The sequence below is a fragment of the Calliopsis andreniformis genome, chromosome 3, assembly GCF_051401765.1.
Source record: "Calliopsis andreniformis isolate RMS-2024a chromosome 3, iyCalAndr_principal, whole genome shotgun sequence".
In the NCBI taxonomy this organism is placed as follows: domain Eukaryota; kingdom Metazoa; phylum Arthropoda; class Insecta; order Hymenoptera; family Andrenidae; genus Calliopsis; species Calliopsis andreniformis.
Genome location: NC_135064.1, coordinates 19,543,869 through 19,570,944, shown reverse-complemented (window position 1 = coordinate 19,570,944; position 27,076 = coordinate 19,543,869). Strand labels below are relative to the sequence as shown.

The 27,076-nt window shown below is 32.7% G+C and overlaps 6 protein-coding genes across 6 annotated transcripts; 3 read left to right on the top strand and 3 right to left on the bottom strand.

The window, feature by feature from the left end:
• Nucleotides 1-45: 45 nt before the first annotated feature.
• On the bottom strand, nt 46-5,985 carry LOC143177210 (terminal nucleotidyltransferase 4B). Its single transcript, XM_076375047.1, has 9 exons — nt 5,871-5,985; nt 5,377-5,786; nt 4,053-4,223; nt 3,429-3,786; nt 3,110-3,256; nt 2,767-2,960; nt 2,527-2,680; nt 2,271-2,409; nt 46-2,148 (listed from the first exon to the last, which is right to left on the bottom strand). Exons 1-9 carry the CDS (start codon nt 5,904-5,906, stop codon nt 1,949-1,951), a joined length of 1,809 nt encoding a protein of 602 aa, XP_076231162.1. The 5' UTR covers nt 5,907-5,985; the 3' UTR covers nt 46-1,948.
• A 1,457-nt stretch (nt 5,986-7,442) lies between these two features.
• Nucleotides 7,443-9,278, top strand: LOC143176999 (solute carrier family 35 member G1). The gene is made up of 2 exons (XM_076374705.1): nt 7,443-7,623; nt 7,983-9,278. The coding sequence occupies exon 2, from the start codon at nt 7,985-7,987 to the stop codon at nt 9,029-9,031; it is 1,047 nt and encodes a 348-aa protein (XP_076230820.1). The 5' UTR covers nt 7,443-7,623; nt 7,983-7,984; the 3' UTR covers nt 9,032-9,278.
• Nucleotides 9,279-11,459: 2,181 nt separating this feature from the next.
• Tango2 (transport and golgi organization 2) lies at nt 11,460-12,981 on the top strand. The gene is made up of 4 exons (XM_076374784.1): nt 11,460-11,873; nt 12,080-12,329; nt 12,429-12,647; nt 12,725-12,981. Exons 1-4 carry the CDS (start codon nt 11,732-11,734, stop codon nt 12,939-12,941), a joined length of 828 nt encoding a protein of 275 aa, XP_076230899.1. The 5' UTR covers nt 11,460-11,731; the 3' UTR covers nt 12,942-12,981.
• Nucleotides 12,982-13,589: 608 nt separating this feature from the next.
• Zmynd10 (zinc finger MYND-type containing 10) lies at nt 13,590-15,494 on the top strand. The gene is made up of 8 exons (XM_076374786.1): nt 13,590-13,687; nt 13,764-13,872; nt 13,945-14,231; nt 14,330-14,535; nt 14,606-14,775; nt 14,846-14,983; nt 15,080-15,312; nt 15,388-15,494. Exons 1-8 carry the CDS (start codon nt 13,590-13,592, stop codon nt 15,470-15,472), a joined length of 1,326 nt encoding a protein of 441 aa, XP_076230901.1. The 3' UTR covers nt 15,473-15,494.
• Nucleotides 15,495-15,631: 137 nt separating this feature from the next.
• On the bottom strand, nt 15,632-16,904 carry Rps12 (ribosomal protein S12). The gene is made up of 4 exons (XM_076374785.1): nt 16,724-16,904; nt 16,353-16,487; nt 15,926-16,130; nt 15,632-15,727 (listed from the first exon to the last, which is right to left on the bottom strand). Exons 1-4 carry the CDS (start codon nt 16,738-16,740, stop codon nt 15,659-15,661), a joined length of 426 nt encoding a protein of 141 aa, XP_076230900.1. The 5' UTR covers nt 16,741-16,904; the 3' UTR covers nt 15,632-15,658.
• An 891-nt stretch (nt 16,905-17,795) lies between these two features.
• Nucleotides 17,796-25,307, bottom strand: LOC143177083 (DNA-binding protein D-ETS-6). The gene is made up of 4 exons (XM_076374860.1): nt 25,163-25,307; nt 24,307-24,552; nt 19,511-19,775; nt 17,796-18,105 (listed from the first exon to the last, which is right to left on the bottom strand). The coding sequence occupies exons 1-4, from the start codon at nt 25,305-25,307 to the stop codon at nt 17,796-17,798; spliced, it is 966 nt and encodes a 321-aa protein (XP_076230975.1).
• Nucleotides 25,308-27,076: the final 1,769 nt, after the last annotated feature.

Sequence of the window (27,076 nt, the reverse complement as noted above, 5' to 3'; positions counted from 1 at the left end):
TCTTGATGTAAACTATAATTATTTAAAAAAAAACAACAATGACACAATGAAACCTGTTATCACTGTTTATTAAATTTGAGTACTTACACATTTTTCAGTAATTTCTGAAGATGGACAAACATAAATCGCAAATGTTTAATGTTAAGGTTTTATGTAAATTTGATTCTGAATGAAAAAATTTGTAATACCATCTGCAGACTAGTTGACTGTAGTAACAATAACAATAATAATAATTACATAGCTTGGAAAATGTAAGATCCACATTTTAGTGTTTACATACATACGTACATCATATATGCATGTATACATGCATATATGTATGCTGCAACAGGCAATTGACATTCTAATTATAAAATTGAATCACAGTTTATAATATTTGTAAACAACATTTCGTTGAATAATACTCAATACTACGCAAATATTATGAAACTTGAGGGAGAGTAAATACTAATGATTTTTTTTTATCTCTGCACTTGAATTTAATAGGAGACACTGCTTGAATTATATTACAACTTGTATTAACACAAAATGCAATTCCCGACAAAGATTCTTAATTGGTAAACGTTTGTTATATTAAACGCAGTTATTTCTTCTGCTGAATCTGACAAACAAAAGTTTCTGTCGAATAACGGAATGTAATTTTCGATATTAAGTAACAAGACAATTTCGCAATACAACATTCGGAGTTCTCAGTGATATCAAGGCCTTTCTACGTATTGTCATATACAAAATTTTTGAAATGTTGCTCAGTTTTAAAAAATAATACAGAAAATACTTAAATGCAATGTCTGATTCGTGCATTGAATTCATTTGACATTTGATCACGACGTGTATGCTTACTATTATTTGATAATATAAAAATAATGTATCATTATTCAGGGGAGACTAAAAATTACAGGCTAATGTTACGAAATCAGTAATTCTGTATAAAAAGTAAAGCATTATGCACGATTACGATTTCAAAGAACACAGTGTAAAAATCTAAAGTATATTATTCTTCCTCAGCAATTAAGTTAGTATTTTCAAAAATATGTTTATTCAAAATTTGTTGATCACCAGCACACGAACTTATAACTTTATTAAAATCCGAAAAATATACCAAAACATTTTCACAACAGTACTGGACTTACATATTACAGAAAAAAATAGATAATTCTCATATATACATGGACATATCCATGACTTCAAATGATAAAATTATTGTAACAAACACTATCTTAGGTACGTACAAAATAAAAAAAATTCAGTAGGTAACTCTTAGACTTATTTTTCTATGTTTGATAATGTATATTACAATATTTACAATAGGTAAGTCCCAATATCACCAATTTTTTTCTGTCACCCCTTTGTTATAAGAATATAGTTCCATATAGAAAACTAAGTCTTTATCATCATCATTAGAGTTTGTTTTACAGCTTCATGAAATCTTTAAAAAAACTGCACTGTAAATAAGCTTCGCATATATCGTTCATATTATATAAATGTATTACAATGAGTTTATCATGGTTATGAACACAATTGCTATTTAAAAATTGTAATAAGCTTGTAACTTTATAAACAATAATTAATAAAATATTACATATTTTTTCAATGCTTCTTTGTAATATGTGCAGTAATGCAAAAAAACAATTAAGTAAAACTGAATCGATCTATATTACAATTCTGTACGTCTTTGGTATGTTAAATTTCGTACAGAACAGAAAATGTTTCTGGTGAAATGAAACTTAACTATATTCGGAGCATTTCTTTGTCTCTATAAGAGGAAAGAAACGCAGAGTTTAACAACTCCTCATTATTATAGACACTGAGCCCCTCTGTACACTAAAATGGAAAGGATAATTTAATTGCGTATGATGAAAGTTAATCAATGTCTTTTCACCACACGGTAATGATATTGAGCTCGCTACTTAAGTGACAAATGAAGTCCAACATTATTTTGCACGTTTCATCACCGTACACAATCTCCAGTGCCGCGAGGTGTGATGCACTGTTTTTTTCGTTTTACGGTTTGTGGCCTTGAACTCGGACTATGACTATTGTTATTGCTTCCATTGCTATGAAGAGAATGTTTTACTTTGTTCTGCCCACTTATATTATTATTTATTCCACGATGATGATAATTTCCTCTAGAACTATGATGGTGATTACCTGCAATAAAGAAATATACATTTTTTTAAATACTTATAATTAATATAAAGTTAACGTTTTTCAATTGAAACTCATAGTTTCAACATATTGAATACTAAATGACAAAGACAAAATAGTTATACCGTGAGCAGTCCCCTTAAATGGTTTTTTCCATTGTGAATGGTGATGAGTATGTTGATTATTATATACATGTCTTTCTTTATTTCTATCTTCGCCTTTCCCACCAGTGTTAGGAGAATTACCGCGACTACATTCAGAATCCTTTTAACAAAGAAAGAACGTATAAATAGACATTTAAAATTAATTGAAACAAATTAGAGGTATTTTACAATTAGTGGGTAATGATTTTCTATATTTCAATAAATTATGATTTTGTACCGTATCGCTAGCTGGAGCAGAGAGTGTTGATGCATCGGATCCAGTTGAACTTGACAGTGAATCTACCTCACTTAAAGGTAGTGGGAATGTTTCTCTAATCCACTTTCGATATTCTATTACTTCATCTGTTACGCGAATTATTCTTCCTAGTATACTATATGGAACATAATTTTAAAAAATATTTAATAACACATTATCATAAAAAATAGATATAAGTTTTAAATGAAAGAAAAATCGTACCTTACTTTATTTGCATCGTTAACTAAAATATTTAAAGGACTAACTGCCTGTGAAAGGACATAATAAGCCCAATCAAATGCATCTTTTACGTACAAAGCGCCATAACTACTACGACCAATATCGTTTCCTGGTGTAAGTGGATCTTCTATGCACAATAAAGAAGGACGATGACCATCTATCATATCTCGTTGAACCTATAAAACACAGCATATGATTAGAAGCTAAGCTAAGCGAAACAAAACAAAACAAAACAAAATTACATGATTTTGTAATCATTTCCAATTTTTTAATTTTGTTCTGATCAATCCAGATCATAATATATTTTTAAGCATATCAGTATTACCTCTTCTTTAGATATGTAAGTACCACCATCTTTTACACGAATTCCTGTTTTAACATAATTAAATTTCCTACCATATAATTCCAAAAATTCTATTAGTAGCACCCCAAGATTCGCATTTGAACAATAAGCATTTTGCCTGGGATGTAACTGAAATTAAAATTTTTCTATGTGGTACGATTACTTCCAATGAAAATCTATTTCTCATATAACACATAACAAACATATCAATGTTGCAAGTTATGTTTCAACATTACAAAACTATTTCTAACAATTATTTTTCGTTTATTATCTACTTAGAAAAAAGATTATAATGACCTACCTGTAAAAAACTTATAGTCATAAGTATTAAACTGTAAGAAGAGATTCCACCAGTAAAAACTTCATTCAGGTCTCTTTGTAATAAGAATTGCTTTAATACCATAACTAGCTTTTCCAATACTGGATATCGCTTTTTGAAAGAATTTATCAATTCTGCAGATTTAACACCATTATTCATATTAAAACTGATATCTACTTTAATCTCAGTTTCTTTGTCAGTTAACTTGACAATTGGAACACTAGCTTTATCCAAAACTTTAATTGAGGATGGCTCAGCAATATTTTGATCCAACAAAGCACGTTCCAAGGTACGTAGTGGTAGATTTGTCCACATTCCTATTACAACTAAATCTATATCACTGGAAAGAAAAACAAGAAATTCTAAACACTCAAAATACTTGGTACTGTACAATATTGTCTTAAAACTTATTTTTAAAGTCTTATTTATAGTAATTCAACTATTTTGGAAGAAAAATTTACATTATTTCCAATCAAATATTAATTATTTTATAATTTGATTTAAATAAAAATGGAATTTTTAAATAATATATATATGTACATATATGTACATAATTTGCATGTGAACACATTACATTCTCTTTTAAATATGTACAATGATACGTACCTTGTAGGTAAATATAAACCAGTGCGAAAGCTGCCAAATACTTCAACCTTAGAATCTGGCCAGAGATCATATATTACTTGTTCTATCCTTTTGACAACACGCATTCGTAAGCTATGTTCTTCATTAGAGGGACACATATATGCAAAAAAATCTTCAATTTCTTCGTGTAATCTACATATGGAAAATAATAAATTAGAAATTTTTTTTTAATGTTTTTATTCTAACAATTCCAAAGAACTGCAAAAAAACTATTCTAATATTTTTATATCAGTAATTTTTTATCTACTATAATAATTTGTATAACATTTTAGTTATACAATTGTTTTTCAAGAGCTTTTTTTAATTTTAAAATTATTTAATGATAATTATTATTTCCATTTATAGTCATATAACTTTTGAAAACACAAAATTAATGGAAACAATTATTATATGTATAAATTTTGTTGTAAAAACCTTGTAATCTAAGCCCTACATAATTTTTTATATCCTATATAATTTACTACTAAAATGTGAACAATAAATAATATTGGATTTAATACTTTTATAATTTTAAGATAAGTAACCAGTGGATAAAAAACAATAATAATAGGCCACGTAAAAAATAAAAAATTAAGCAGAATAAATTGGTATAATACTTTGGAAGTGTAAATGTTAAAAAATTAACAAAATATAGTCATTATTTTGCAACTCAAATATGAACTAAACATAACTTGTGTTTTAATTTCTACTTAAAGAGTATACTAAAAAGACAAAATGTAAATACTCTAATCTTAAGGCAATACTGTTTACAGTTCTGCCAATTATATTAAAGTTATGTTAACATTATTACCTACTACCAATTACAAAGTATAACAAAATGTACACACACACACACATACAGCACTTATGTAATATAAAAAAAATTCACTATCTCAAAAATCATCTACTGCAGCCGAGTATTATCTTCCGATTCTTAGAAATGCAAAATATTGCAAATAGAAATACAAATAATCGTATTACATAAACATCCACGTGTGCTCACAAAATCATTCTATGTACTCGCGAAGATTAAAGACTATGTCCATACAACTGAACTAACACCAAGAACAATCAACTATTCCACATAATTATGGTCTCGATCGTTATCAGTTCGTCCTCTTGAAACGAAAACAAATTTTCATTCGTAACGTCGTCCAGTACAAGAGGGGTCCTGGTCTACTCTATTTGTAAACGAGCGTGGAAAACACATAACCTTAACCATGCCCATATGGACGAATCACGGGCAATACAGCAGGTCAATTTCCTCGAGATAAATAATAAATTGACACTTGATAACGTTACTCACCCAATAACTCCTTTCGAATAATGTTTATTGGGTACACGCCACGGACAGCCACCGTATTCACCAACCAAGGCATCGTAATTGTAGTTCATGCCGTAGGTGCTAGCACGATTATCACCTTTCCTACGCGACGGATTATAATAGTTGTTGCAAGTGTTATGCTGCATACGGTCCCCTGTTCGAGAATTCAGCGAATCCAATGATATGAAGTCCTGTTGAAGCTTCACACCCATCACATTCGACGACGAGTCGTTCTTCAGCGTTAAGATATCGAGACCTTTCTCAGCTTCCCAAATGTGTAACCACAAATCCTTAGCGGGGCCGAACTGCTCCGGTTGATACCAACCGATAGTCGGATCCATTAAATAGTTCTCAATTCCGTGTCTCACGATTAATCGTCCTTGCGCACTACACTACAATATCAATCTTAATTCAACTTTAATTGAAAAATTGTCTGATTTATTGTAACCTGCGAACACTATGAAATTCATACATACGATCAATGAACAACAGCATCTTAGAAGGAATTTCATGCGCCCCTGTACAGAACCATCACCTCCCGCACCTTATCGATAGAGGGCTACGTATAGTAGACGGTTCTCGCAGGTATTTTTCTACCAGATAATATATTTTCAAGTAACAGTAATATTCAAACTTATTTCCTTCCAATTTACGTGAATCGATGATTACATGTTTTCGTTTATAGCGTTATTGAAACTTCTGCGAGTGAATTTATATTTGCAGGGCGAACTTTTAATTGTTTTATTCTTTGTTGAGTTTTGCTAAAGAAAGTGGAGTGTAGTTTATATATTTTTTTCGAGATTCATTTTTAAAAATAGAATCAACAGTTTTTGATAATTATCTTTTTATCAAATAAACTTTCTGTGGTATAGACAAAATAATTATGTGTTTCTATTCCCATAGACTTCACGAAAATGAAAAAAAATTACATGTAGATCAATGAAATGTGGTCAGGTTTCTGTATTCGATAAATGTCGTAATCGGTCTGCGGTCTGGGATTATGTTTGACACCTCTAAGTAATTTTGCCTATAATATTTGATGAATATCTACTGTAATATATTATATTGTTCATTTGCTATGACATTGATATAATTAAAAAATGGCAAAATTTGGAGTTGTGTCCTTGTTCTTGTTGTAATAAAATGTATCTCGATTTATGTCAATTATTTCGAAATCAAGTAGAATATTCAAGGTATTGCTGTGATAACAAATATATTTTGAGTATTGTATACTTACACGTCACCAATAATACAATATATAATGAAATTTGAAATTAATAAATTCCAGAGAGGTGACGCCAAGATTCCTTTTTGTTTTTGTTATTCTTGCTTTCAACACTATTTTCTAATGATGACAATGAATATTATGTTTCACTTTCTATCTGATTCTGAGCTTTTTGATACGATACGGATACATACCCATGCTGAATTTCGGGAAATCCCAAAATGCATGCGTAGAATTTACTCAGCAAAAGGGGAAGTAAATGCCTGTTATTGAATGACGCTAGTTGTAACGTAACCAGCAAGAAGTATTACAATTTTTTCGCTAGTTATCTCCACTTTATGACAGAATTCATTGTATTAAATATATAAAATAACGATAAATCATATATTTAAAACGTAATAATTTTATGTGTGTATCAACAGTTTAAGATTCAAAAGTTTTAATACAGCAAAATGAGACAAGTATTTTTATATTAATAAATATAAGATTTATAGAACAATAATATTTTATTAAGTATTCGTTATTTTATAACTAAATATTTAAATGTTTTCATAGTATAGAATCTAGTAATTTAGAAAGACAAGGTTTGCTGTGGCAGTGAAACGATGAAATGTATTTATTGCTATATTATGAATAAAACGATAGAAAAATCATATTTATTTAGATAAGCACATTAAAGAACTGAAGGTATATGACATGTAAAAAAGAAATATCAAAGGAAAATATGAAACTTTGCATTTAAACATTTATGACAAATTGCCTACCCTTCATTGTGATTTGTGTCAAATAGCTTACTTCGCGTGAGTGGCAACGTGATCTCGCACCTCACCTGAGATAATGAGCAATTAGAGAAAATGTGATAAATATCTTTGGTGATAATGAATGAAAAAGACCTAAGTTAATTCTGTCTTCCACATTATTCATAAATACACTATGCTAACTGTTATATAATTTTATTAATACACTGATATTCTGTGATCAATTACTCATTAAACTTATTATAGGCGAGTAAATTTACTAACGTTACTAATATTAATATTTATCAATGTTAATGAAGACAAGTGTGATACAAATATTATTCGAGTGATATTCATAATTTCGTGAATGTATTTCAGGAATTTCAACTATTTTTAAACTGTTATATCTTATTCTTTAGTCGTTTTGTTGCATTTAGTTAACAATTGCACTAGAATCTTTACTTTCTATTTATTTCGAAAATTGATCACACTTTGTCATCATTATTGTTATTTTTAATTTAGTGATAATACAGTTTACTAATAACATGTTGATATAACCATACACTTGTAGTGTACAAATTATGCATTTAGAATATTTGAATTATTTACTATATTTTTTTTTTCAGACATGTCAGAACACGTTGAATTACAACATTTAGTTGATGGTGATGGTGAAAATAATGTAACAACAAGGCAAAAGCGATTTTCAATTCTGATATGTAAATCATGTCCTTATCTTGGTTTAATACTGGCAACACTATCTTCGCTATTTTTCTCCTTATGCAGCGTTATTGTGAAAGGTTTAGTAGAAGTAAATCCAATGGAACTAGCAGCATTTCGATTTGTGGGTGTACTGCTACCAGCAATACCTATTGTAATATATAAGGGAGAGCATCCTTTTCCAAAAGGACGTAGATTAATGCTAATATTAAGAAGTTTCGTAGGGACCACTGGCCTCATGTTAAGCTTTTACGCATTCAGACATATGCCATTAGCTGATGCATCTGTTGTTGTATTTTCTGTTCCTGTATTTGTAGCTATATTTGCAAGAATATTCTTGAAAGAACCTTGTGGGTTGTTTAATGTTATTACAGTGTGTCTAACATTAATTGGTGTAATTTTGATAACACGTCCACCACTTATCTTTGGGCATACTATAGAATCTTTATCAGATGGACATATAACAATGGAACATGCAGACTTATGGGGTGCTGTAGCAGCTTTTTCTGCAACTCTTTTTGGCGCAAATGCATATGTTTTATTAAGAGCTTTAAAAGGTCTTCACTTTTCAGTAATAATGACAAACTTTGGATCATTTGCCTTGATTCAGACAATAATTATTTCTTGGGCAATAGGTGCACTTTGTTTACCTCGGTGCGGTACTGACAGACTTTTGGTTGTAGCACTTGCACTTTTCAGTTTTGGGGGTCAGATATTACTAACATTAGCTTTACAGATGGAACAAGCAGGACCAGTTGCTATAGCAAGATCAGCAGATATAGTCTTTGCCTTTTTTTGGCAAGTTCTATTTTTTAATGAAATACCAAACCGTTATTCAGTAGGAGGAGCAGTTTTAGTCACAAGTTCAGTTTTACTAACAGGTTTAAGAAAATGGGCACTTTCGTTGCCAGAAACATCTAGTGTTAAAAAGTCTTTAGGTATTTTGGTGATGTAGATTATAAGAACATGCAATATTGATTTTATTAAAGACAGATTATTGATATTGAAATAATTTTGGCCTATAGTAAGCTTTTGATAAATAATGCAATTTATAAGGAAACAGAACTTAAGGAATAGAACAAGTCAAAATTTCTTTCATATGGCCAAAACGATATCTTAACTGTTTAAACATGAGTTATGAAAGTAAATAGATAGTACACTTGTTCAACATAAACAAATTCTTTAGATTTTATAAAACTCAAGTACTTTAAATTCATGATAAATATATTGATATAAACATATAAATAAATACTATTAGCATCTATAGAATAGTAGAAAAAGTAAACAAACAGCTACATTTTATGCCAATTTGTCTCTCTTATTTTAGTCATTTAAATATAATAAATGCAAATACAAGTATCAGTGATTATTTACAACTAAAATTTAATAGAAACAGAAAAATTTAAATCGTCATTATAGAAATATTACTCAAATAAAATTTATACATTTTAGTATATAATATTTAAGTATGCATGACATTTTTTTTTGAAAAAACAAACTACAGAGTTCTTGAAAACTGAGTTGTTTTTACAAAACATATTCCATAAAATATCTTTTTGCAAATTTTTGACATTGTGATAGGGGAATTTACAAACGATTATAATCGCGTTTCCTTAAAGACGCTATTATTGTTATTATGTATACTAGTCTAAAATTTATTATTTATTTTACATATTCTAAGATAAATATTTATTTAATATCATTCATAATTATCTTAAAGCATGTTCTGCACAGTGCACAAATACTAAAGTGCTTGTCATGTAAATACCAATATCGTAATTTAATTAAAATAAGGCACATTAAAATAAGAGAGTGCATAAATATCAACGAACTTTGTAATTTATTAGAAAGAGCTTATTATAATATATTGTCATTTCCATATTTGTGTGATTTGCTAATTATTGAAAGATTGAGAAACATGTTACGTGATTGATATTCATATAAATCATTTTCAAGCTTTAAATAAAATGTACTGAGTCAGTGTTACTTAAACTTGAAACACTATAAAAGAAACTCAAAGAACATCACCTACGTGAATCCTAATTTGCAACTGTAAATATAAATATTAACTTTTTTAAGAGTTTAAGTTATCATGTATAGTATATATATATATATTAAAACACTATAAACTTTACATTAATAGGACTGAATTAACTCTCTCTACAGTGAAGAAATATAATAGTAACAGGTTTAAGAAACGCTACCTCAATTTAACTTATGTAAATTATTTCTAAACAAATTAAGTTCGAATTTAGACATTTTGTGATCATATATAGAATTATAAATATAGCAGGATTATGTATCTATACATGATTTTATTACCTATATTTGCACGTAAAAACAAAGTGTGTATATGCACCTCAACACAAAACTAACTTAGCGACAGTTTGGTACTATTAATTATTTGCACGAGATGAATATTAACTGATAGCAAAAAAAACGAGAATGTATTTTTTACACGCCAGTGTGATATATATGTAAAGTATCATACAATAGAGGCAATAGCGAGATGTGTATAACATAGTCATTATAAAAAACTTTGAACATTCTTCGAAAATAAGTTCTACCAAATTGACAAAGTATGATAAAAACAATTGTATTTGATTTTACTTCAAAAAATTCTGTGAATGCGGTTTAACAAATGTGTTCAAATTATGATTATCGTATTTGTAAAAATAAATAAACTTTTTAATTATAACAATATGATATTTATTACCTTATAATATGTTGTCATTATTGAAAGTAACAATTAACAATTTTTTTTTAAATATAAATTTATCATTACGTTCACTTGCTCATTAAAAATGTAGAGCATATATTAAAATTTAAAAAATTTGAATATCGGTTGTAATTTATCAACAATTTAATTTCAATAAACTACTTGAACTAATGTTAAAATTAATTTTCTATTGGAACGCGATTCTTTTTTGAAATTGGCGCGTTTCTTAGAACAATTTTTCTACAGACGTCGATCTGTGATATACTTCATTATAATACGTATGTCATAGATATGTAAATGTAAATGATAAATGTTGTTCTGTAAAAAATGTAAATGATAAATATTGTTCTGTAATGTCGTATCTAACATAGGAGCAAGAAATTTTTTCAAATATTTCAAAAGATATACATATATTTAGTTACATAAAGTGACATGATTAATACAACAATGTAACGAATACAAAGCTGTATTCTACGTATTTGATTATATATAAGTATTGACGAATTTAAACAAGTGTTAAACTTTTTCGGCTACTTATTTATATTTTATTATGTTGACTGATGTGTGTATATGTACGTCTATGAAAATGAAACTGGCGATGTCGCTTAATTAATAAATAAATATAAGTAGTCATGTAATTTATTTAATATTTGATCAGTTAATTGGTCTCTATTTGATTTCAAATATATTGTAAAAAATTATATAGCGGAGTGATCTTTCAATGTACAATACTCAGTTATATTGGTACATTATTAATTTGTATGTTTCTAATAATTAACTCCAATGTTATCTTCATTCATAATTGAAAAATATGTGGTAATCTTATCAATGATATGTACATAAAAGAAATGATTTATAACATCAGTCACCTTTGGTATAAAGGCACACTGTTCTGTGGTATTTGTATTTGAAAGGAGTATCTCATTTGTATCAGTTATGTGCATCTTATTTATTTATCGTAACCCTGATGCTGATTCTGAATCTTATCGATTGATTTTGGCTTCAAATCGTGATGAGTATTTCAAACGCCCTACACTACCTGCCAATTATTGGAAAAATTATCCAGATTGTTTGGGAGGTATGTAAAAAATCAAATTTGGAAATATTGGAAATTTCATCATAATTATATTAATTAAGAAAAAACAATACCCATTTATATTTATTGTAACTCATTCATGCAGGATGTTAGTCTTCAATACGTACATTATTTATTATTAGTCTTATTTTTACTGAAATTATTCATAAATGTTATGTTTAAAATAAAAATAATTACATATTTATCAGGACTTGATATGGAACCTGGTAAAGAAGGTGGAACTTGGCTAGCTTTATCACTAGCAGGAAAAGTTGGTGTTATATTAAATCTAACTAATGAAAAAGGGCTGAGTGATAGTCCAAGAAAAGGCAGAGGTTTTCTAATACATAATTTTATTACTTCAACTGATTCTGCAATTCCATATTTGGAGAAATTACATAATGAAAATTTGAATAATCAGCCATATAATCCTTATATGTTGACCCTGCTTAATTTATAGTATGTAGATAATTTCCAAAATTGTTGTGACCAGAACTATTTAATATTATAACACAGATAAGTTTAATGAAGATGACTAAAGATACTTATTGTGCACAGCAATGCAGGTGTTTATTACCTCAGCAGTGCTGTAAATTCAACTGGACCATGTTCAAGCCAGGATACAGTACTAGGTTTCAGCAACAGTGGCCTTGGTGTTCCTTTTAAAAAAGTTGAAGTAGGGAAAGAAATATTCAGAAATATTGTTAACAATGCTAAAGTGCCAAATCAGTCAGATCTTATTGAAGAATTGATACAATTTTTGAAATTAAAAGACAAGTATGTAACATTTGTAAAAATTATGTGTTGCATATTATGATAGCTTTTTTAATATTTAAAATTTTAAATATTCATAGACATCTACCTGATCCAGAACTACAAGAACGGTGTCCCAAACATTATGAATTACTCAGTTCAATTTGTATATCTGGTACTGACTATTGTACACGAACTCACTCCATATTATTAGTTAATGGAAACAATGAAATAACATTTGTTGAGGAAACACTTATGCCAGATTTAACATGGAAGCGGCAAATATTTAATAATAATTTAAAACCTGAAAATGTATAGTGACAGTTGAAAAATAAAAAAAAATTCTAACAGTGCCTAATTTTATGTTATCTCTGTTACTAGTTCCAAATATTTACAATAATATTAAAAAATATAATATATTAATATAAAATACTGTTTCATTATTTTGAATGTTCTTTTTGTAATTAAGTATATTGTTAATATCATACAGAATAAGTCATAAAAATACATAATATACTATTTAAAGATTTTGCTCGATATTTCTAGAGCAACTTTGGCAAATAATTAAATTAGATTAATAGAGAGTAAAGGCCATAGGTTATGTGTAATATTTCCTCAAATGTTAATAAATTAAAAAAAGATTTATGTATATGTACTAACTTTATATGGCGGCAATAAAAAGAAAATTAAAGAAACAAGTATGTTTCTTTGTTAATTACAAAATTTAATATTTTGTGAATAAATACATATATTTTGAAAAAAATCCTTTAAATTCTGCGTATTCGTGCATTATCTTCTACAATATTCTATGTATGTACATAGTTTACAATTATCAATTTCCAATAGTCACCAGCTCATCACTATTGATCACTATTAGTTACGTTATATCGTCTAGGATACAGCATCGAAATATTTATTTACAAATGGTTGACTTTGATCTATAGTTACTCTTATCTTCTGATAAAAATGTCAAGTCGTATGGAATACATAATTTCGCCATGGGAAGCCGAAACTTTCATAGAAAGCTTACAAGCTTCTGATCTTGAAGACATAGGAACAAAGGGGTTAATTTATTAGAAAATAATATCTATCTTCTATAATATTAATTGCTGAAGATAATCATCTTCATCATTTTTACAGATGGTTCGAATTTCATAAAAGATTAATGTTACTAAATCAACAATGCGTTTTAGAAATTAATGCATTACGCGAAGAGAGCATTAAAGAATGGTTTGTTAATTTTAAAAAGGTAATCGTAACATGTTTAACTTATATGATCTTTTACGTTGATTCCTGATTTTGATTAAGTTCTATTTCATAGATACCGATTCTAATATACGAAGCTATTCAAATAGACATATGGAAGCATAAAGTGTTTCCACTTTTAGTAGAACTAAATACTGAACCGAAAAATACGTTTATGCTTTTTACCATATTTTATCACGAAAATATCGCGGTTTCTTTATTGGAAAATGTATTATTTCATTGCGAAAGCGCAGAAACTATTGATGATTCTGTTCTTGATCTTGTTGATTATGCAGTTAAATGTGTTTCTCTACTTCTCGACACAAAAAGTATAGAAATTTACGAAAATCTGAAAGGCCCCAAGTAAGTTGTTAGAACAATGTAACTTTTGCTTTACATTATTTAAAGAAATATGTCTTTACATACAATATATTCATAATTATATAATTTCGTAAAATTAGTTCATGTCTTGAAGAGATACTAGAAAAAAAAGAAGAACTTGAGTTTGATATTGGTATGCGTTGCATTTCAATTCTTCGTTATTTGGCGGAATACTGTGATAATTTACCACTTTCTGTAATATCGCGAATGTTAACTACGCACGATGTGCCCTATCTTCTCGTTCAACTTATTGAAAATCATCCATGGAAAAAACAAAATGAGGAAGGTGATACAATTTTGCATTCCATGCATACAGTAATACAAAGTGAACCGATTTAGATAGAATTATATTACAGGTGAAAATATGATATACAGTGCAGGTTGGAAAAAAGAAAAATCGAGGGAAGAAGGGAAAATATCTAAAATAGAAGGACAAGTATGGTTTGGTTTACGTGAATTATTACTCAATCCAAAATGTGCACCATACTACGAAATTACTGAACACAGATTATCTCAATTGTTAAAGGTATATCATTTTTTGAGTACAGATAAAAGTGATGCATGGAAAAATTAAATTACGTATGTATACCTATTAGTTACAGAAATATTTATACGAAACTGTGTTGGATCAAATTTCACCTCTGATAGAATTAAAAAGATGGCTAAGTTACTTAAGTGTATCATCATCACAATCTAAAGCACCTCAGACAATTAATGTAGAACTTATTCCACAGGTTAAAAATTACTATTCATAAATACTAATATGATTTAATATTCATATGAGAAGAACTTATTAATTACATCATTAATCTCACTGAAATTTGTTATAGATAAAAACGTCAATTATGGAGAAATATCATAAAAAGTGGAAAAAATTAGCAAAGCATCAATCAAAATTCATATACACAACTGATACAGAATATGTTAAAAATGCGGCACAAATTTTAAGCGACGCATATGATTTAGATAAATTAGATTGTATTGACACTAAGGAATGTTGTTTATGTCACGAAACAGCAAAGAAACGTTGCTCTAAATGCAAAGAAGTTTGGTACTGTAGCAGGTATGAATTTCTGTTTTACATTTTTGCTTCATGCTTATTGAATTCAAAATCTAATTAAACAATACATCATAACAGAGAATGTCAAGTAAAAGACTGGACAAAACATAAAGTCATTTGTGATAAAATAACAAAAAATGTAGAACCTGAAGAAAAGAAATGATTAAAGACATCCTATTATTTCTTATATCAGTAATTACACTATTTTCATCATCAGTGAAAAAAAAATGTATTTATCTCGAAACATTTATACATTAATTTTAATTAATGTTAAATATTATGTAAAAACGAACTATGGATTAAGTAAAGTATACGTACGAAATTATGTTGAATATTTTATTAAAAGATCTTAGTGTACAGAACTTTGTTTGACATATTCCATTACCACATCCTTTGCAGGAGTGTCTTCCCCAAAGTCCTGCAATCAAAATGTATAACTAAATACAAGCAATACTCTATAAAAATAAGAGAATGAAATGATGTAATTAATATCAGAAAGGCATTAGCTACAGCATAATTTATTAATAATTGGGTTCTCTCAGTAGAGGGAGCCTAAATCTCATCACACAGCATTTTCACGTATAATTAATTTCAAATACCATAATAAAGAACATACCTTTATAACAACGCAGGAGCACCCAACAACTTTTCTGGCTTTACCAGCACTGTCAATTTTGCAAAGGCCAGCCCATTCGCCAAGTTTTTTGTTATTGTCTACTTTAATCAAAGGGATCTGATGTTCATTACACAATGCCTGAACAAGTTTTTTGTACATGGGTTCATCACAATTTTCAGCTAAAATACAAAGCATAGCTTGCCTCCTATAATAAAATAAAAAAAAAGAAATGTAAACGTCTAATATTATGGACTAAATTTCAAATATTAGTTTCTTAGGGTATCAGTACAGGTTGACAACAGCATTATTTATTTTTGAGTAACGGGTATTCTCAGAAGAGGGAACCTAACAAATCATCATATAAAATAAATTCATGTTTGCATTGATCTATTTCATTAAGATATAAGAATCGTATAATGAACCTTACTTGTCTAAAGCTTTAGCTGCTTCATGGAGACCATGTACAACACCATCGTGTATAAGTGCATTTTTGAGAACTTCTTGTAAAGCTGTGTTTACGTCCATCGCACCTCCTGCTGGCAACGCAGGGGGGACTTCATCGCTGCAAAAAAGAAAATAGTTAAATTTTACATATATGACTCAGTATAAAAAATTCTTGACATACAAAAATTGAGGTTATACGCCGACTTTGTAAATATTAATGATTTTACTTTTACTTCTACAAATATGAAGTTTATGATAAGAACGTCGAACAAAATAGGTGATTTCAATTTCGTAGATTCTTATTGTATTATGAAATAAAATGTATTGTTAAATGATTATACAAAACACACTTACTTTTCTATGTCTGACATGTTTCTGGAGGACTGGGGAGCTGAAATAATTAAACGATGTTAATGATTATACGTTCTGGTTTACATTTTGAACTTTTTTCACATAAAAAATCTATCGATGCTATTGGAATAAACTGATTTCCAGTGCATCGCCTTGCAGCGTGCTTCCATTTACCTTTTCTTACAGAGAAAGAGAAATGGCGCTCGTTTGACCACGCGGTGCTTCGATTCTATCTATACCAGTTTCGATTGGTCGAGAAACTGATCTAATACGACCTCTATAGCTAATTTTTAGAAATATAGATGAGGTACCTATATATTCTACAGTCGATAAAATAGTTTTCATCTAGGAAAAAATAGAAAAAAGTGATTATACAGAAAAAAACGAAAAATACATTACTGACACATATTTCTGCTGTACTTTTTAGAAGAAAATATCTGAGGACTATCAAAACAAAATTCAGCTACTGCAGAATTCCATCAAATCTGAAGCTTGCCAAAAATCGACTTCAGTTACTGCAGATTTCTATATACATTAACAATAGAAGTAGTCAAATAACTATATGTGGTATCCATACTAAATAGTATTTTTTCTTCAAGGGGCATTTATTCCTCATTTTCTTTTAAATACTTATCGTCTATTTCAATAGCGTTCAAATAAAAAACTTTGTCTACAAAAACTGTACATTACAACATCAAAGGACACGTATAAATACAAAAATTTAATTGAAAATCTCTGCAAAAACAATATTATTCCTATTACATCCACCTAAACATCCTGATATTTATATTTACAAAAATTTCTTATAGACAAGTAAATATACAATTGAGTCTCATTTTATGCGTTACATTTATTCCGTGTACAAACTTTCTCCCACATCTTATACCTAATATACAAGTAATGAGTCTCAGGAACATCGAGTACTTTTCGTTTTCGCTCTCTACTATTCGTTCACTCCTCATCAAGTCAACAGTATAGGTAACATGTGATCGCGTCGATGCGCAATTAAAGCGTCCACGATTACATGGAATGTTAACCCACGTTAACAAAAACGTAAAATAATCAATTCCTTGTGTTATGTCGGTGGAGAATATCGATATGGCCAACAATAATGCGGTGGAGGTGGCGGTGGTGGTGGAGGTGGTGCTGGGGTTGGCGGTGCTACCGATGGATGTTGCGAGCTTGGCGATCCTGTCGGATATAGGTGATGAGTGTGAGGTGAACGATGTGGGTAACAATTTGCGCCAGTACCTCGGGAGGTCGGAGATGTCTCCAACGTGATGCCAGCTTGTGTCTGACAAGCCATCATCAGCCCATGAAAATCGAACTTGTAAGCGTAGCGTTTCCCATGGACTTTCGTCATTATGTTTTTATCATAATAATATCTGCAAGACAAAGAAAACGTCAGATAGTAAAAATGTATAATGATCATTCGTGAAATATCTAATTTAAAACGTTCACTGTGGCTCACGCATCTGGCACCTGAGGTACACAAGAGTTCACGCGTTGAACGTGTCAGACGACGCATTGAAAGATTTCTGTGTATGCACAGGTCGAGTCTCCTTATTAAGTAGTACATATGAGACAAGAAGACAGTTTTCTGACTTCTACCGCAATGAACGTGTACAATATAATATATAATGTCTGAATTATCCTCTTGACGATATCATTCTCCTTATAGATATCCTTAGATATAGTGGTGGAAATTAGAAGGTGGGGGAAGAAACATCAGGTATCCTATTGTATTGTGTTGCTAAGGTCTCGCTCGGGTCTAAAGCCACTACCACACAATAGGACACCTGTTTTTATTACCCCACCTCCAGATTTTTACCAATATACCCAAGAAGGGAATTTTCGCGACAATCCTGCACTCTATACGATCTCTATATTGATTTAAATAAATATTATTCAAACTTTTTGCGTCGATTATACCTGCTGCGTCTTCCACATAGACGGCGCGAGTATCGATGCATTAATTCCAAATTCCAACATCTACATATGTACATTGAAATCTAATCATAGTGGAATCTCGTTTATTCGAACTGGTCGGGAGACAGGGTAGTTCGGATAGAAGAATTTTTTGATTAATAGAAGTTCACCAGTACTGACATCACCTTTCCTTAGTTCGGATAACAGAGGTTTCGATGTTCAGTAAATGGAGGTCCAGTGGTATCCCCACCACTTTTTCTTGTCTGAGTGTCAGTATGTACATAGACCAATTGTACAGGGTGGTCAGTTTAAGTGGAAAGTCGAGTGTTGGCACTGTTGGCAGTATATATTCTAAATGCTGACAGTATCGTAACTGCTGCCAACAATCATTAGAGGATATCCAGTTAAACTGATCACCTTGTACTGTTCAGAGCTGGTAAACTTGCGCCTGGGACGACACAGGGGAAAAAGGGACCCTCCCTCGCACCAATTAACTTCACTACTAGAGTCGTCTGTGACTTCACCTCTCATCAGTAGCTGTGATCACTTCAGCCAATAGTACTCTTCAGCCGAAAGTACGTACGCGTGAGATCAGGCGTGGTCTATCCACTGTGACCAATTAGACCCCCATACTTTCCAAATGCAAGTTTACCAGCTCTGAACAGTACATGTCAGTGACTTATACACAACGCAGAAACGCGTTTGGATAACCGAGACCACGCTCAACCTCAGTTCCGATAATAGAGACTCACCCAGAAGCTCATATAACAAAAGTTGACCATCGAGTCGTTCAGACAAACAAGCTCCCACTGTACTTTTAATCAGACCTCTCTCTAACTATTTTCAAAGATTCGCGTTTACCTGAGCGCCCGCGATAATTTGTCGTAGTTCATGTTCGGCTTGCTCTTCCGCTCGCCCCATCTACGCGCGACCTCATCCGGATCGGTGAGCTTAAATTCCCCGTTGGAGCCCTCCCACGCGATGCACGAGGAATTCGACGAATCCGAGAGCAGCTCCAGCAGGAATTGCCAGAGTTGAACCTGTCCGCCTCCGACCGCCCCGGAACCGCCGGCTCCAGCTGTCGATCCAATCAGCGAGCAAGTCCGTTGTAGGAGGCTGAACCTCTCTGTGGGCAAAGGAACAGAGGCACGCATGTACTCGGCGACCATCGTTCTCGTTGCCTTCAAGAGAGGTCGATTCGAGGAGAGGCACAATGGTTCCTCGACCATCCAACTGTTATAAACCTTCTCGTCTCTGTCTTTTTCCCGCCTCGATTTATGTATGTATTTCGAGGTCTCCTCGATGACCAAATCTTAAGCCTCTTTGGGAGGAGGGGAGCAATATTGGAGGGGGAGGAGGAAGGGGAGAGGAGGAGGTCGTTGAGGATGTTGCAATCGTTAAGCATACCTCTGAATATCTTTTTCGGAGCCAGGTAGACGGATGAAATCTTGTGGTTTGCTTTTTCTAAATGATTCAAGGTGGTGGATAATTTATTTGTGGTTTTATCTTTTATGCGTGTCTTTATGTTGTTATTCTGTGATAATCCTACTTCGTTTCTTGGGTGTTTTTTGACCAAATTGTGGCTCGTGTTTCTTTTAATAGGTTTCTTAGTTTTGAGAAAAAAGTTTGAAATAGTTATTGATAGTTACATTTCTGATTTCTTGCTGTTGCACTAAAAGCTTGTTAGTTGTATTCATAATGACATGCTGGTGTTTATCATTGCTTCACGCAAGGTTCATGAGGAACATAGCAGGATTAAGGAGACGACTTTTGATAGATAAGTATTAAGGGCTATTAGCAATAGAAAATAATACAATTTCTGAAGAATTTCGCGTAAAATGTAGAAATGACTATAATTTATATATTTATCTCTAAATTACTTTGATTCTGCTTTGGAGCACGATGTCTATAATAGAGTTTATGGACAGAAAACACTGCACATTTTTTTACAACTCTTCCTTTCCCGAATTTTCATATCGAAATAGGGCTGTAATTAGCAGAATAACTCGTTAATTGATATGTTCAATATCAGGTACCGTTGTAAAGGATTGCAGCCGCCGAAGGGTGGAATCTGGTGTCCTGCTGAAGATGCAGCGGATGCGTTTGAATCCTCCACATTACGTGTCGAACGATATCGTAAGCCTAATCCTTCACCGTGTGAGCAACGGTGGTCGACAGGCCCATTGTTAATCCTTTGATCAATATCGGGCACATATGTGACAAAACAAACCTATTATCGAAACTGCATACTCAGCTATCCCATCGTCGCTATCCTCCCTTAAGTGTCTTTTAAGCACGTATATTCGATGGTACCAAAAATTGAAGATGAGTTTACAGAAACTTCTTAGCAAACAGTCTATACTAATAACGTTTGATTTACAAAAGAGGAGGTCCTTTTTTAGCTACAGCTCCTGAAGATTTTTCACGGACAAAAGCAAAAATAGCGGTCGTTTCTTGTGCCATGATTGTTATTCAAATGAAATACTTGCGAAACTATAGAATAGCTTGCAGTGTTTAAGGAACACGAGGACTTTGTTGTTAAGATCGTCTAAGAGCTTAAATATTTCCCGCGCGATTTCACGCTGATTCTCAGTCGATTATCGAATCGCAGTGATTGTAGAATAACGACGCACGTGCCAGGCGATTAACAGTTCACACACGCGCAAATAGGAGCGTACAATAGAGCGTGTCGCATGAAATTTCGATTGTTGATACCGATAAACTGTGGATACGCGCGGAATAAAACGTGCTAGGCGGTGGACAGAGAATAACTGAGCGACCTTTGCCCCCGCTGATTTCAGCCCTTATCGCGCCCCACTCCGACCACCGTGGTCGGAATACCTTTGCACCTCTGTATGCGAGTGCACCCCTAGCTTCACCCACTCCACTTGTCGCGAGGGCCAATGCCAGCGTACCCATGGAGGTCGACACATAGAGCAGAGAGACACGTAAGTTTAGGCAACTTTTAGAGCAACTCTGACTGAGTTTTCTTTGTGCCTTTTTGGACTTGGAAATGTCTACAATGAAAACGATTTATTTTAGAGGTAAAGAAGCGAGAAACTTGTTGAAGATCTATTGATATCATTTTAATGATAATAATGAAAATTAGAAATTTTAGAAAAATACCTGGCATAAAATACTGATTGTTTACAGTAATTCACGATTGGTTTTCAATGAATATTTTCATGATTACTGAATTTATATTGTGGATATTATTTATAGTAGATACATTTGTATTAGATTGATTAATTCGATTGAACGGCTTAACAGGAGAGCCAAACTTAAACTACCCCCTGATGCCTAATCTTATTATTTTCAGTAGGCTATTATTTAATCACAGTGCAAGTTCTAATCAATTTTCTACTACACTTTTATCGTCATCAATAGACCAATAGATTTTTATGCAATTTCATGTTGTCACTTCCTAGACCTAAACCTAAACTTGTCACACATTTAAAATTTCCATAAGTGCATAAAAATCCACAATCCAGTAATTACACCAAGTACATACACGTAATCCTAAATAAAATAAAATACTAAAATTCATTGAGACCTGGTTAATCGAGGTTCTACTTTACATCAAGCTAAAAAATATCAAGTATAAATTATTGACTCTTCAACTAAACAATTAAAGAACACCATTAAAAAACATTTCCCAAAGAATACACATTCCAAATAATTATTAAAACCCTCCACCCACTAATCTCAAATCAAACAACACAAAAACCGAACTCCGAAAACGATAAAAAAATTGTTCACCTCAAAAAAGAAGAAAATAAAACCCCCAAAAACGCTGTCTCTAACCCCCCAGTATGCAACTTACCCAAATGTAAGTGTAAGTACCTACTACGTATCCCGAGGTGGCGTGAAAGTTCCGCGGTACGGGGTGACGCGTAAAATTATCCTGTATACGGCAGAGATTCGGGGGATGTTTCGCGCTCATCAAGAAAACAATATAGTCGCACCCCGTGGCGAGCTTACCACCCTTGGCCCGTTACAGTTCGCCGTCCACCCCCTCGGCAGCGGCGTCAGGGCGCGAGGGGAGGTGGTGGGAAGCGGTTACTGCGAGGCCGTAACCCCTGATGCCACCACCTTTCCGCCGCCCTAAACACTCGATGGTTTATTCATGAGGGCTCTCTCACCGCGATAACACTGATTCGTTTAATAAACGGCTGCCGCCAGCGCGGAGTGGGCCCTCCACTCCTCCTCCCCTTCGAAGAGCACCTACAACGTTATTCAAACGGACAATATATCTCGGAGGCTTACGCTGCCAAGACTTTGCTGCTCTTCTCCGCTCTTCTGCCGCAGGACGAAAGGCGGTTCGTGCTCCTTTTCTAGGAATCTGCCCCTGCACCCTCTGCGGGCGAATAATTTTTCCATGCTTCCACTGGAACTCTTCTCTTTGTCCGAGACTTTCACGTCACTCTTCTGCTCTTCTCTGGCTGTGACTTCTGGCTCTTTCTTGAGGGGTTTTTTATATTCTAGAGTTTAGTTTAGCTCTTTCTCTTTTTTTCTGTTTTTGGAAAATTGTTTTGGAGAGTCGAGGGTTGATCCTCTGAGGTCAGTTGTAGATATTGGAGCGCGTGACTCGACTGAATGGAAATACGGTCTTTGCTTTGATGCAAGATCGTTGTTCTAGTTGGGAGGGGGTGTGTTTGAAGCTTGAATTTGGCGTGGAAAGAATGCAGAGGATGTAAGGCGTAAAAGGTGGTGTGACCCTTGACTTGTTGCGCAGAAATGGTTATGCTATGTCTAGATTAGACAAGTTTTAGTCAGACAACCGAGTTGTCTGACTAATGTAAACGTAGCATAAGACTTGAGAATCTCTTTGAGACATCTCAGGCTCAAATTTATCTTAACTATTTTATTCTCAACCTAAATATGAATATTTCAAAAAACAGTATCGTAGGACCTCAACTTGACACTAGATTCAAAATGGAAGCACTCTTCCAATAAGTAACTAATTTATTAATTTCTCTCATAAAATGAACAAAGTGATCGACCAGTCATAAATACAATCATCATTATTCTTTCGTCAAATCGAATGACAGGGGTGACCAGAAACGCACAAAGAGGGAAAGGAGTCTATTATCGCCTGCGATATTTCTTTTTCTGCCGGACTGTTCTTATCTCTAATAGATCGCGTGCTCGTTAAAGCTTTAGATAAGGTCGGTGAAGGCGCGTGAGTGGACCAGCAGCAGCCCTAGGGAACGGTTAGCCGCTTCCGGTCATTTTCAATCCGAGCCTAGGACCCCTATTAACCTTCTCTAAGCTCTACGGATCCTGTGTCGTTTGGAGTTACTGCGGCAATTGTATTGGTAATGCTTACATCGACTTTCACGCGACTTTCGTCGTAACAGATGACGGTATTTTGCTATATTCTCGAGCTTATCTTCTACTTCGCGCATTGGGGAAGAAGAATGGAAGAAGAAGAAGAAGTAAAAAGAGAAACGATCCACTCTATGCTTTTTTAACAATAAAACGTTGTCGAAAGAACAAATTAAATGAAATTGAATTTTGTAAATATGGAAACTGGAATTTAAATATTCACCTACTAATAATATTTAAGATACTGTATTAAGAGACATGCTGTTACTAATGAAGAAAATATGTCTGCTTAATTTTTCAGGTTTTTGAAGCACGTTTTTTGTACTTACCATTAATTTTGTCTTCTTGCAACAAATCCTGAACCTCCACGCCAGTTGCTTGGAATTGAAGGTAGCCAAGGTGTCGCGCCAAAATTCTTCCGCCAGGAATACGTTTCCAGTGATCAGTGGATAACTTCAATAATTCCTTGCCAGTCGATGGAAATTCGACGTCGCTTGGCACTGGCTCTATGGAAAACGCACGGCTGCACCATGAGATCCATGATGCTATGTGCGTTGAGTTCCATTCCGACGGATCTGCAAAAATGATATTTAGTGTTAGTGAAGTTCTATTCAATCTAGTACCTAGATTGTTGAATATTGTCTTTTTTTATATGAGCTTCAGCAAACGAAACGCAAATCGTCAAAGTATAATTTCACACAAGAAATATATTAATTAGAGTCTGTGAGTTCGTTATTCGTTATGGGTAATAAGTTGCAAGACTATACTTAACAAATACAAGGTGTTCAGTAACAGGTATCAGAAATTTTATGGAGTGATTCTACATATTAGAATAAGGCGAAAATTAAGAGTAATGAAATTCAATATAAGGCATGATTTCTGAGTTATTAATTATGAAAAGTGTACCTAAAATGCGCGAGAATTGTGTCTGACTTGGAACTTATTCCACTGGCGACATGCATCAGCCAGGACAGACGCAGTGATGTCAATAGAACGAGTCCTCTGGTCAGACACATTTCACGTGTATTTTATTTATTTTATCTTGGTACATAGAATCACTTTTTCAAATTCCTGACATCTGATGTTGAATAGTCTGTGTTTATAGCATCTATAAAAATGAATATTTCTACTAAATTTTTGGCTGAACTGGATACTTCAGTCGCTTTACTGAATAAAATGTCTTACCAGACGGAACCATGACTGGCTCTGATTCCATTTCCCCTTTTTCTAAGAACTTCTCAGCGCTCGTTCCACTCTCGAGCCCGTTCTGTCGTTTGATCGACGGCATGAATTTCAATTTGATTCGACAGCTGATTCTCAATTCACACATCTTTCATCAACGACGGTACTGGAGGACTGCTTCTGAACGCGACTCGTGTCCTCTGCGTTAAAATTCGATCGCCTGAACGTTTCTCCAAATTGCGTGTTCCTTATGAGTATCGTGTCCTCATCGATTTCTCACCTTCGAGATTTACGATTCTATTTCTGCCTTCGTTTTCCTGTGCGAAATGTCGAAGCAAAGTTTCCACGCTGATAACAGACGAACATGTTTCCTCGGTGCACTCGATCTTGGTGAACTGTGGATGATTCATCGACATGTGTAATGCATAAGTTCGATGTTCACTGTTTTCTTTATATTCAAATTCTGAACTGTAGAATTCAAGTTCTTTTTCTGGAACGAAATATATTAGTTTAAGTTGTCACGATTTTTTTTCGATTTGTAGGCTTTTGTTCTTCTGTCGGAAAATGAAATGAGTCAGTGAATGGTGTTGAATTTCTTCTTCTTTTCTTGGTATTTTGATCCTTTTCTTATTATTTGAAGGGAATATTTTTTTCCATATTTTTAAGCATGAATTTGTACTATTTGAAGGTACTTTTATTTGCGAGATACTAATTAAAGAATATATTTTTATAATTTCCTCTGAAGTATTATGGTGGTTTTCTAGTAAGAGTGTCAATATTTGGTCTCCACTGTATTCCTCAAGAAATTTCAATTTCTCCAAGATTTAAGAAAAATAATTAACTAGAACTGAACCACAATCAACAGTACATAACAAAAGTTCCCATTACTATCTACTATTGAATGTTGATTCCATCTTCACTATCTCATATTTCCCCCTATCCGATTCCCACGATTCCTCAGAATTGCTTTCGAACCATTTCCAGGGAATTTGAATCCCTCAAAGGTATTCCCATCGACAGAGATCGTTATGACTCGCGTTTCCTGGAAGCGAGCCACGTGCGTCATCGAGTCCCGCCGATTTCTCCAGTGAATCTCGACAGTGACTTCGTCGTGTCAGTTCCAACCGAGAAAGCAGATGAAAAAGACTATCCAGTCATCGACATTATTTTCCCGGATATGGATCCACACAGACCACACACCATCTGATTAGACCTCTGAAATCGTGACTTGGTTCGTAACGTGTTCATTTTCAAATTGAAGAAAGTTAATATTCTTCTATGGGTAAGTTGCAAATGTTTCTTTAAATTTGTGAATACTGAATCTCTTAGTATTCTTCTGTCTAAATCGATCTGCTCGATTTATACTAGTTCTGTAGTCCGATGGAAAAACCTGATAAGTCATTTTATATTTTAAAATCGAGATATGTACTTCTCCATGTATATCTACATGAAATTTATCAGTTTGTGAAAAATGATACCTGTATGTCACGCAGTTGAAGATAAAATACAGGCGCCAATTCATGACACATGAGCTTACTTAACTTTAAAATCAGTGTTCTGAAAAATTGGAAAATCATGACATATCAGGTTTTGCCATCTCACTACAGAGTTACTGTATATGGTTTTCGACAACAGGTGTCTTCTTTTTCGAGATATTAATTACTACACTGTGGATTTTTATGCAATTTCGTATTTTCATAAACACAGTTAAAGGAATCAAATCTATTTTTCATATTTCCCTTTTTATACATTTCAAATTTTCATAAATGCATAAAAATTCGCAGTCTATTAATTACTGAAAAAGCGTCAAAAATATGTGTGAAATTTGTCTAATTCGCGGACTCATTCTATTGACACCTGTATATCTAATTGACTAATGCACATCGGTAATAGAGTAAGTCCTCAAGTCAGACACAT

Bases quoted from the DNA above. Each gene is read 5' to 3' on its own strand.
- LOC143177210 (XM_076375047.1), bottom strand. From the start codon at position 5,906: ATGAAATTCCTTCTAAGATGCTGTTGTTCATTGATC. The intron at 4,224-5,376 runs GTGAGTAACGTT...TTCCATATGTAG, and splicing joins TATTCGAAAGGAGTTATTGG to ATTACACGAAGAAATTGAAG. The intron at 2,961-3,109 runs GTAATACTGATA...TGTGTTTTATAG, and splicing joins CTTACATATCTAAAGAAGAG to GTTCAACGAGATATGATAGA.
- LOC143176999 (XM_076374705.1), top strand. From the start codon at position 7,985: ATGTCAGAACACGTTGAATTACAACATTTAGTTGATGGTGATGGTGAA.
- Tango2 (XM_076374784.1), top strand. From the start codon at position 11,732: ATGTGCATCTTATTTATTTATCGTAACCCTGATGCTGATTCTGAATCT. The intron at 11,874-12,079 runs GTATGTAAAAAA...CATATTTATCAG, and splicing joins TTATCCAGATTGTTTGGGAG to GACTTGATATGGAACCTGGT. The intron at 12,330-12,428 runs GTATGTAGATAA...TATTGTGCACAG, and splicing joins TTGACCCTGCTTAATTTATA to CAATGCAGGTGTTTATTACC.
- Zmynd10 (XM_076374786.1), top strand. From the start codon at position 13,590: ATGTCAAGTCGTATGGAATACATAATTTCGCCATGGGAAGCCGAAACT. The intron at 13,873-13,944 runs GTAATCGTAACA...TCTATTTCATAG, and splicing joins GGTTTGTTAATTTTAAAAAG to ATACCGATTCTAATATACGA. The intron at 15,313-15,387 runs GTATGAATTTCT...ACATCATAACAG, and splicing joins GAAGTTTGGTACTGTAGCAG to AGAATGTCAAGTAAAAGACT.
- Rps12 (XM_076374785.1), bottom strand. The intron at 16,131-16,352 runs GTAAGGTTCATT...ATTTTATTATAG, and splicing joins GCAGCTAAAGCTTTAGACAA to GAGGCAAGCTATGCTTTGTA. The intron at 15,728-15,925 runs GTATGTTCTTTA...TTTTGATTGCAG, and splicing joins GCTCCTGCGTTGTTATAAAG to GACTTTGGGGAAGACACTCC.
- LOC143177083 (XM_076374860.1), bottom strand. From the start codon at position 25,307: ATGTGTGAATTGAGAATCAGCTGTCGAATCAAATTGAAATTCATGCCG. The intron at 24,553-25,162 runs GTAAGACATTTT...TCATTTTTGCAG, and splicing joins GCCAGTCATGGTTCCGTCTG to ATCCGTCGGAATGGAACTCA. The intron at 19,776-24,306 runs GTAAGTACAAAA...CTTTGCCCACAG, and splicing joins GCAAGAAGACAAAATTAATG to AGAGGTTCAGCCTCCTACAA.